Source organism: Trachurus trachurus (genome assembly GCF_905171665.1).
Source record: "Trachurus trachurus genome assembly, chromosome: 12".
Classification (NCBI taxonomy): domain Eukaryota; kingdom Metazoa; phylum Chordata; class Actinopteri; order Carangiformes; family Carangidae; genus Trachurus; species Trachurus trachurus.
Genome location: NC_139908.1, coordinates 4,458,533 through 4,469,896, shown reverse-complemented (window position 1 = coordinate 4,469,896; position 11,364 = coordinate 4,458,533). Strand labels below are relative to the sequence as shown.

The 11,364-nt window shown below is 41.7% G+C and overlaps 1 protein-coding gene across 1 annotated transcript; it reads left to right on the top strand.

Moving 5' to 3' along the window:
- Nucleotides 1-2,624: 2,624 nt before the first annotated feature.
- On the top strand, nucleotides 2,625-10,766 carry abraxas1 (abraxas 1, BRCA1 A complex subunit). The gene is made up of 9 exons (XM_083983480.1): nucleotides 2,625-2,717; nucleotides 4,126-4,216; nucleotides 5,205-5,241; nucleotides 5,349-5,415; nucleotides 5,509-5,705; nucleotides 8,511-8,630; nucleotides 8,744-8,828; nucleotides 8,945-9,050; nucleotides 10,177-10,766. Exons 1-9 carry the CDS (start codon nucleotides 2,637-2,639, stop codon nucleotides 10,515-10,517), a joined length of 1,125 nt encoding a protein of 374 aa, XP_083839606.1. The 5' UTR covers nucleotides 2,625-2,636; the 3' UTR covers nucleotides 10,518-10,766.
- Nucleotides 10,767-11,364: the final 598 nt, after the last annotated feature.

Genomic DNA, 11,364 nt, shown 5'->3' with positions numbered 1-11,364 from the left:
CAGTACTACATCATTAATCTTATTATCCTTTTATCAAAATGGCACATTCATAAATGTAGGCTAGATACACAAATCAAAATCCTTTTTTTCTTACATTTAAAAACGAAGTCAAGCAGTATATTAAAACCATTGAAAAATTTGATAACACAAAAGCTATCAAGACCTTGAACCTATGTGCTCTCTACAACATATTTTTATAATGCAATCTGTAAAAAATGCCTTAATGCATGTAACCCCCTGGCGATAATATTTGTTGTCATGTGAATTGAATTGTATTGTGAATTGTTGAATTGTATTGTTTTGTACAATTCTTAATAAAGTTCTGAAAAAAAAAAAAAAGTTAAAAAACAGATGGGAGTCTTGGGAGCTCCCAAAAAAAAAAAAAAAACAGATTTCAGCTGTCGGTGAAAAGAGGAAACAACGCCACACTGGTGTCCGGTGAACACACCGTCACGTGGCCGTAACGCAAAGACGCGATTAGGCGCGAGACGCGGTAAACGCGACTTTTTTTTTTTTTGCGACGCTACACCCGATTCTTTTATGGCGACGGGACCTTCGCGTCTTCGTCCTTTTCATCGTGTTTGGCGGGAAGACCCGCAAGGGGCTTCCCGCCAAACACGAGGAACGCTTTTTTTTCGCTCGAGCTTTGACGCGCGACCAAACGCGAGATACGCGAGATTTGCGATTTATCGCTCGTTTTGACTGGTCTCAAAAAAATTCCCTTTTTTTTTTTTTTTTTTTTTAAGTCAAAAAATTCACGAGCCCGCCCATTTTCACTACAACAACAACATTTCTGCTCTCATCAACCATGGTTGAGGTCACAACGCTGCTGTAGCTGCTCTGGAAGTCCGAGACGCCGCCGTCGCTTCTGGTCCACGACGGCGAGTTCCAGCTGATGAGCTACAGAGACTTTAGAGTCAAAGAGGAGCAGAGCGTCGCTGTGTCGGACTGTTTGGATTTAATGAAGAAGCTGCACAGAGTCAGGTGAGCAGACGCTGCCCACCACCACCACCGACCCATAAAACACCACCGACCCCCAGAATAAAACACCACTAAGCCTGGGTTTTACCTGGGTAAACCGGAGCTTGATATGGAATTTTTTTTTTTTTTTTTTTGGACACCTCTGCCTCTGTTTCACTTTATGTTGCTGGTAAATAATGTGGTTGTAAAAGTAGTAGGCTAAAGTTAAATTATTTTTGTATGCACTAATTCAAGGGGCAGAGCATAAGAGACATTTTTGCTTTTTATATTTTATAAGATATAATTTTTGTAAGAACCACAATTAATAAATATAGGGTTTATGCTTTAGGGTTCCGAGAGGAGGGGACAGAGAGAAGAAACTTCTACAGAGAGAAGCTTACTGGATACATCACTTACAGACCGAATTTCCCAGAGGCTTAAATGAAGAGCTGTCTTTGTCCTGTTTCTTATGAATGTTGTTTAGATTTTTCTAGGTATTTATGAATTTTGTGAATATTGTAACTAATTATGTGGATGTTCTATGACCAGCGAACAGGTCTGCGTACACGCATTGAGCATTGTTTATGTGGTTTTGTTTGCCTGCATGCAGGCGTTGAACAATGTGAGTATGCAGCTTCATCTGCCTGATTTTGAGTGTTAGATAGTTTTTCATGGGTCACCACTAAGGATCCCTGTTTAGAGGACTCTGGTGGATTTACATATATTTCCGATTTTTTTCGTTTCTTTTAAATATTTGTATACCGTTTTTAATCTATTATTCTTATCTAAGTATTATTCCAAGATGTTTAGTGTTTACTATGCGATGTATTAGAACTGACATATTTGATCTTGTATTGTTCACCACGTGATATTGAATATGTGACTTTATGTAGTGTGGCCATCTTATTAAGTAGCCTATGGTGTGGGTTTTCAATTGGCCACTTGTAGCATAATCTTCTGTGTCATGTGATGATTATTATTTGTTGACTAAGTGTTTGATTGATTGAGTATCAGATGGTGTTTTCGAGGGAGGTCCGGGAGGTTATACAGTATATGGGTCACACCCATTCAGCAATCATACGCTGAAGAAAGCCAAGGGCTGAAACGCGTCCGTCAGGCACTGCTGTGCGTTAAATAAATATTTCAAGTTTATTTTGTGAGTGCTGCTATTTCAGTTTTTTCAGTGTTTCGATTTTTGAGCCGGCACCCAGTTTTATTGTTACACTATAAGAGTCGAGCACGCCATTCCCTTTGTTCTCCATATTGATAGATAAAATCTCTACTGTTTTTGTTTTGTTTTTCAATTTTTTGCATATATTTATTTTCTGGCTCTTTATTGTTCATAATCATCCTTCTGGATATGCATCTGGATACATTGTATTTTTTTTTTTTTATTCATTTTATTTATTTATTATTTCATTTTCTTATTTTTGTCAAGCTCTGCTATATGTATTATGCACTCTCTGTACTTTAGCGTTGTTTCATGTTTCAAATTTTAAACATACAAACATGACATTATACTATAATGTAAAATTTGATAATAAAGTTTGTTAAAAAAAAAAAAAAAAAGACGTGACGTGACGTGACGTGACGCCGCGACGCGTTCGGTTCGTTGCCGGAGAGACGAGCGAGCGAGCAGCGAGCTTTGTTGTGAAGAAGGAGAAGGAAGAAGCATCATGGCGGAACCAACGGTCCGAATGTCGGGGATCGTTTTAGCTTCTCTGATGTTCCAGCACATGAACAACGACTCGGACGTGGTGAGTGACAGAGAACTCAGATAAGAGACTCATGTATGATTCACACCTGGTTCAAACTAACTCACCTGCTCTCAGCGGACATGTCTGAGCTGTTAGCTGCAGTGTTGGTGTTGAGTTGAAGCTAGCAAACACAACACAACACAACGCAACACAGAGTCCTGACATCACTGAACTTTGTTGATTAGTTGATGAGCAGTGATTTAACTTCGTAGCAGTGAAGCTAAAACTGTCAACGTGGTGTTGTAGCAACGTTTTAACCCAAGCTAACCTCCAGTAACATCATATTTAAACATCTGTACACCTGTAGATACCTGTCAAACATGGCTGAATATGTTTTTAGAGTAGGTACGGAAAGTTTTCAGACCCCCCTTCAATTTTTCACCATTTGTTATGCTGCAGCTTTGTGTTAAAATCGATCAATCTGAACTCGTCACCACCCCATCATGACAGCACAAACCAAGAATTTTAGACTTGTTTGTAATGTAGCTAAAAAAGAAAAACTGTAATATCACCTGAATAGGTCAGCTTTCAGGAACAGGGCTCCAGTTTGCCCCTGAATGGAGGCATTTTGCCCCCAAATTTTGATACAGTGCAAGTAAATGTTTCCTCCACTTGCCCATTTGCTACAAGTAAATTTGCTGGGGTTTTTTTTTGGTGAAATGTGGAAGAGGCAACTCAAAGAATCCTGTATCTGTCATGTGTCAGGACAGTGTTGTGGAAGATCTACTGTTAATCACCATATCATTTTAAATATTATATGACATTGTTTTTCTTTTTCAATTTATCTTTATCCAACTTTGATAATCTGTCTTTAATAACTCTGACAACTTTGCAGATAAACAAACATAATAACACATTCATTACGTTACATTATAGATCATTACTTTGTTCTCCAGGCAGTAGCCTCATTAGCAAGAAATTAAAATGAACTCCACTTTTACCAGCTGCAGGATTTTAAGTGATGAACTCGTTAAATGCATCAAAAATGTACACAACTATAAAACACTTCATCATGAAATAGACAACTCTTTTTTATGAGCATGATTATATTTACGGTAGATATTTAGATTATTAATCACAGCTCTACAGAAATGGAGGTGACACCTGAATGTTTTTTGTTAAAAATCAAAAAATATTCAGTTTATAGTGATGATATGTGTCAAAACAGGCTGAAAGTAAAGCTTATTTATCAATGTTCGACTGTTTTTAGTTGGAAAATGATCAATGTGGGTGAACAAAATAGTTACCAGTTATTTTTCTGTCTCTTCACTCTCGTTATTTTATATCTATACTCTTCAGTTTTATCTTATTATATGTCTTCATTTGCTTTTTAATCCTCCTGTGCTTCTGTTTTTGTTTTTATGTTGTTTCATTCCTGTTAATAATCACTTTGTTTCCGTCTCTTTAGGAAGGGTTCATCCTGGGGGAGAGTAAGTTTGAGGAGCAGGTGACCATCAACGACTCTCAGGCCGATCACATCCACATCGAGGAAACGTACAGTGAGTTCACCTCAACATTTTACTGCACAACTTTTATTTTGATACTTAAAGGGATAATTCAACATTATAGCAAATTGGCCCATTGCCATAATCCCTATAGTCATAATAGCAGTAGGTTCGTTACCTTTAATTGTCGGTGCAAGCTATTTTTAGAACGGCGGAGCAGAGCCGTGAGCTGCTCAGAGCTATGCTACAGAGGCTCATGGGATTTCTTGGTTTCCCTCATCAAACTCATCAAATACACAATCCAACAACTCCACAACGCTCTGGTTTGACAAGTTGTGAGCTGCACATTCACCACGCTATGAGATAATAACACAACGTTACCAGACAGAGTTGTTTTAGAGGGAAATACAGAAACTGCTTGATGAAAAACTGTCCCTGAAGGCAACGTGCATCAACGGTTTTGCATGAATTTCCCTCTAAAACAACTCTGTGTGGTAACGTTGTGTTATTATCTCATAGTGTGGTGAATGTGCAGCTCACAACTTGTCCACCAGAGCGTTGTGGAGTTGTTGGATTGTGTATTTGATGAGTTTGATGAGGGAAACCAAGAAATCCCATAATGAGCCTCCGTAGCGTAGCTCTGAGCAGCTCACGGCTCTGCTCCGCCGTTCTAAAAATAGCTTGCACCGACAATTAAACTCAACTCAACTCAAAAGTACTTTATTATTCCGTTAGGAACTTCGTTGCGGAAGGACATCAAAAGTGCAGTTGCAAAACAACAATCCACACATACATACCACAGCCATACCCAACACAATAATAATACACATTCCTACAACCACACATAGTACAAGTACTCGCAGCAAAGGTTAAAAAGGTAACGAACCTACTGCTATGACTATAGGGATTTATTATGGCAATGGGCCAATTTGCCCCAAAATGTTCAACTATCCCTTTAAACTTCATGAAGCTGAAGGTTTTACTTTTATTTTGAAATAGAGGGATTGTTTTTTAATTATTATTTTTTTTGTCTCTTGGACAGATATCCAGAAGCACGTCGCCTGTCAGCAGCTGAACAGGTGAGTCTGCGTGTGTGTGTCTGTGTATGTGTGTGTTTGTGTGTGTCAGCAGTGTGTTAACGTCACACTGTGTTTTTAATTGTGTGTTTGTGTGTGTGTGTGTGAAGTTTTTACAACAGTGTTGGAGCCGTGGACGTGGAGGCGATGAAGAGGCTCCTGGCCGACAACAAGCAGGTAAGTGAACCACACACACACACACACACACACACACACACACACACAGACACACACCTGACTGAAGAGGTCATGTGACCGTGGTTGTGTTAGGAGCGTGTGATTGGCTGGTACCGGCAGCGCAGGGGCTCGGAGCAGGTGATGTCGCTGAGGGAGAAGGTCGTCCATGACAACCTGAAGGCGGCGCTGTCCAACCCGCACGTCGTCTTCCTGCTGCTGACGCCCAGCAAGATGACATCACCAGGCTCCACCCACCGGACCGAGTACGCCGCCTTCATCTCCCGCAGCAGGTACAGACACACACACGAAAACAAAACAGTTTGTTATTAACTCTTCCACGACCATTGACAAGTTAAAGCAGAAGTGAGTGATATTTTTGTGTTAATATAAGTCTTAAATAGTTATATCTTCCGACAGCAATCACTTACATAGAGTGTTTGGTCTGAAACACGGGTCTGTCAGTCCCTCTGCTCTGCTCTGAGCCGAAGAGAAAACATTTATCGTATCCTACAGTTTTTATCCAATGAGGAGAGAGAACAGCATGCAGGGCTGTGTGTGCAGCCAAGGAACGCCGTGAATGTGGTGAAGTAGGGACGAGGACTGTTATGGTGCGTTCAAGGCAGCCCGTAACTCGTGTTTTTCCGACCTGTGAAGTGGTACCAGTTCGATCTGGTACGAGTTCACCGGTCAGAAGTTACGAGTGGCCGTTATAGTGACTTTCACAGGTAAAACAGGTCGGAAAAACACGAGTGGGTTGCCTGGAACGCTACAAAGTCGTAAGTTGTGACTTGAAGCTGTAATTTACGGTTTCAAAAGCCTGCCTGGAACGCAGCATTAGCGAAAACGACCGGACCACTTACTTCTGCTTTAACTTGTCAAAACCGTTTTTTTTTTTTTTTTTACAGATTATGATAATAGACACCCTGAGGTACCCTGTGTGTGAATTAGGGGTTGCACGACTTCAGATTTTTAAAAGTCGACTCTAATGTTATGAAAGTCGAGTCGACGTCGACTAGTCGCTGATGACGTCATTCATATTTTCCCATCATAAATTACAGGAGGAGGGAAATGCTTGGCAACAATCTGTAGATTATTCACTGACAGACACTCATGCACAGAAATGAGTCCACAGAACAGCAGCTTTATAAACAACAAGCTGTAAATCAGTTTGTTTTTCTGTAACATACACTCCTATACAAGTGCAAAAGATAATACTGCAGCTACTGTTCATTAAACAATTAGGGAGGAAAACGACACACAGGCCTCGTCACCGTCACAGTCCTGCTCACTCACAGTTTTTTTCTGGTTGGTTGTTGCTGTTGTTGGTTGTTGTTGTTGTGCGCGACGTAAAGCTGTCGATATGAGCGGAGTTTTTTTTTTTTTTTTTTTAATTGCCGACAGCCCGACACACTGCCCGCGGAAGCGGAGCGCCTCACAGGCGCTTGGCTGGTGTCAGGCAGCAGCTTCTCCTGCTCTCTCTCTCCGCTCCGGTCAAACATCGACCCGTCTGTAGGCTACAGGTCTGTCTCTAGCGCTGTATGGATGTGTGTCTTGTGTGCAGACGCAACTGACATATATCTAGGCGGACAAACATACTTAATCATCATTTATTTTATTTTGAAAATCGACCGGATTCTCTCGCCTTTTCTGTGCCCGACTTCCTGTCTGGTACGCGCTCGTTCCATCCAGCTTGACGGCGCTCGTATTTTTTTCATTCAGCCACTCAGCTGTTGTTTCAAGCTGCTACTCTTGTAGCCTACTGTTACATGATCAGCGACTAGTCGACGTCAAGCTCAAAACGTCATTGTGGAGCAGTAAAGTCGACTAGTCGATTAGTCGACTAGTCTGTGCAACCCCTAGTGTGAATATGGTAGTCCTCTGATATGTAAAACTGTTTTAAACTACAATCAAAACACAATGGGTTTTTTTTTGGATTTTGGTTTTGTTTGAGTAATCGTTCTCCTTGAATGCTGCTCTGGGGACAGCGTGCAGCGCTGTGCGGCTGTCGGCTACACAGCAACTTTCTTGCTAAATCTGGCGACTTTCCAAACCCTCTTGGCAACTTTTTTTGTCAAAAGCGACTGGCGACAAATCTAGCAACTTTTTCCGGTGCTGTTAGTTACAAACGTTTCTGGTTTGGAGACTCGGACCTGAAAGCCGGTTATCACTGCTGTTTTCACCGTGCAGCGCAGCGGGCGCTGTGACCGGCCGCCCCCGGTACGGAGCTGCTGCGCTGCGGCCAGAGACCCACACCGCTGCACCGCTGCTCTCCACGCTGCCACACCCCCCAGATTTGCCTACAAAAATACTTATTTAGCCGTAGAAATGATTTGGGAGACGCCACACTGCAGAGTACCGGTAAAATGAGCGGATTGCCACAAGTGCGTTTTTCTCTGCAACTAGAGCGGGAGCTCCGTTTTTGGAGAAACCGAGCTCTCTTCTTCTCCTTCCTACTAATGAACGAAACGGTGGAAAAACTCGCCGTTTTTTCGAGGAGCACGTTGGAAAGTCACTCTTCAACCACGTGAAGACCGTTTGTTTCTAGGCGATGTACAGAGTTCGGTTCGACGTGAGATAAAAGGTAAACAAATAGCCAAAAACATGCGGTCCGGAGCGGATGTGCTGAGGAATTAGTGTGGTCGCGAAAGAGTTAAGAAACTGAAAATATTTTGTAAATTTTCAAACTATTAAACAATATCAAAAATAATTGATTGACCTTCAAGCTGAATAAAAACTAATTAAACTTGATTCACTGCCTTGATGATATAAACAATTAGATGATACTTTATATTAGCCTTATAAAAAGTGAGAGTGAAGAGTGCGAGCTTCACAGCCACATCACCCTTGCATGACCCGGAAGATTGATCGATGATCAGAGGAGCTGCTGGTTGATTGATTAGCTAATTGGTGAAGCTTCAGTGCTAACAGCTGAACCGACCTCATCCTGTAACATCCTGACTCTCTTCTCCTCCTTTTCCTCCTTCTTTTTCTTTTCCTTCTTCCCCTCCTCCTCCTCCTCCTCCTTCTTCTTTCTCCTCCTCTTCCTCCTCCTCCTCCTCCTCCTCCTCCTCCTCCTCCTCCTCCTCCTCCTTCAGGACGTTCCTCAACGTTCCCGTCCTGGTCACTAATCTGGGTTTACTGGAGCAGCTGTCGTACTGGAAGGTGTCGGCGCCGTGCTCGTCGGCCGGTTACGACCTCACCATGAAGAAACACGGGTACGAGACACACACACACACGCGCACACACACACACACACACACACACACACACACACACACACACACACACGACAGAGGTGTGACTTGTAACTGACTTCCTGCTGCTTCAGGCCCAGGTTCTTCTCGTCCAACGGGCTCCTGAGGGAAGTGAACGAAGTGAATAAGATGAACGAGTCTCTGCAGGTGGAGCTACAGGTGAGGGGGAGGGGGAGGGGGAGGGGCTGGAGCCGTGTGTGTGTGTGTGTGTGTGAACTTCCTGCAGCTTCACACACACACACTCACACTCACTCTGTCTGTGTTTGTGTGGATAGAAGTCGTGCAGAGACGTGGAGGAGAGTGAGCGAGAGGTGGAGGCGCTGCAGGTGGAGGTGGCCGCTCTGAGGAGACGAGTCAGAGAGAAGAGGCGGAGCCAGAAAGGTGTGTGTGTGTGTGTGTGTCACTTGTTCATCTCCTCCTGTTGTTTTCTACATTTAACTAAAGCAGCGACTTCAGGTTCGTTGCACTGAATGTTTTATACGTTTTAAATCTCTTTGCAGCAGTTTGAGACATTTTACAGCAGTGAAACAGCAGTGTAGCGGAGAGCTGAGAAGTTGTGCTTTCTGTTCATATTTTATGTATGTATAAACAGTATATAACTGTAATGCTCAAGATTTCATTCTGAAAGGAGGGAAAACAGACTGAGCTAGAGTGGAGAAGTGAAAGATATAGAGCAGAAGAGACATAGTGTGATACTGTGGTGGTTTTTTTTTAAATAGTGTGAGGGAGAGTGCATCTTTTCACCTATTGTATATAGTTTGGTTTGTGAATAGAGTTTCACTTTTGCACTGCCCTAGAGTCAAAAAATTACTAAGATTAATTCTCAACATGTAGGTTCCCATTTCAAATGTCAAATCAAAACTTTTTCCTCCACTAAATCCCTATAAAGATCAAGTTTTTTTTTTAAGTTAAAAAAAAAAGTTTTTCTGTATTTAAACTGCTAATACTTCCATATAATGTGCAATAATGGTCTACCAGACGTTACAAATTCAAGTTGAAGTACTCCTGGAAAAAGGGGTCAAAGCATAAAGCATTCAGACATAGGGGCGTTTTCTGACCATTTTATAGCCATAATAACTAAATATTTCCAAATGGCCATTTTTTGCCTCTATTTCTCATTTTATTTATTTGTTTATTTGTAATGGGACTCTGCATATTCATGAACATACAAAAAATAATTTGTTGTAAATATGCCAGATTTAGCTCAGGAGCTAATTTCCATTCGTCGTCCCACTAATAAAATTACAGAAAGACAAAGATAAAATACAATACAATACATCACACAATGGTTGCGTCAGTTCAAGTCCATTTATCAAATCCGTAGGTAAAGGGTTAAGTTTTGGTCTCTAAGTTTCTGAGCTGACCTAAAGTGATTCTTTAAGTAGAAGACTGAGATAAGGAGAGAACCTTAAAGACTTAAAGGTGTTTGTAGTTGAAGGAAACCTTGTGTTGGACTTGAACCTGACGCTCCAGATGTGTGTGTTGATGCGTGTGTGTCTCTTCTCAGGTGTTCAGCAGGAGGAGGATGATGACGACGGTCTGAAGAGGAAGAACCAGCTGCTGCAACAGGCCGTCAGAGCTCTGTTCTCCTGCTCCTCGCTCTTCCACTCGCAGACTTTAACCCTCGACGCCTTCCCCGTCCCCGCGGTCTGCTGCCGCGCCGAGACACACGACGACGAAGACAAAGAAGGCGAAGAAGAAAACAAGGACGATAATGATGATGAAGACGTGTCGGTGTTGGACACGGTGAAACCTCAGGAGAAACTCAGCAGGATGAACTTCAGGAAGAGACTGTTGGAGGCGACGGAGCAGAGGGAGAAGAAACGCAGGAGGAACCAGCCATGCTGATCAGTTATTGATCCTGTAAATGTTTATTTGTTCTGAGGAACTGATCAAAAATCTGTTTATCGATAAAAACGTTTGTTCGGTTACAAAAGAAGAACGTGTTGCAGAATAATTCACCTTCAACGGTTCAGGTTCAGATTTCACTGTAAAAATGTTCAGGTAAAAACTTTTACAACAGAATCCACTGGTTTGTTTTTTTAACCGTGGAGGTTTGTTTTTTTTGTTTTTTTTACTTTCCAGTTCTTATGAGAAATGAATAGTTCTGTCACAGACGTGTTTTTTTGAAGAAAACAAGTCAGAAACAGAACCAGCTGCGTCTGTCCGGTTTCTTTACGTTATTTTTGAATACAAATTGTGGAAATGTAAAAAATATTCAGATGCTTCTTTTTGTAAAATAAAAACTGAATTTCTGAGTTTTTAACTGTTGGTTTTACACGTCCAGATATTTGTGTTACAGTTTCTTGTCTTGGTTGAAAAGAAGGTCGAAATCGAACCCTCGGATTTTAAAGGAATAGTTCAACATTTTGACAAATTGGCCCAATGCCATAATCCCTATAGTCATAGCAGTAGTAGGTTCGTTACCTTTAATAGTCGGTGCAAGCTACCTCTAAAAACAACTCTGTGTGGTAACGTTGTGTTATTATCTCATAGCGTGGTGAATGTGCAGGTCACAACTTGTCCACCAGAGCGTTTTGGAGTTGTTGGATTGTGTATTTGATGAGTTTGAGTCTGAGCAGCTCACGGCTCTGCTCCGCCGTTCTAAAAACAGCTTGCACCAACAATTAAAGGTAACGAACCTACTGCTAAAACTATAGGGATTACGGCTATGGGCCAATTTGACAAAATGTTC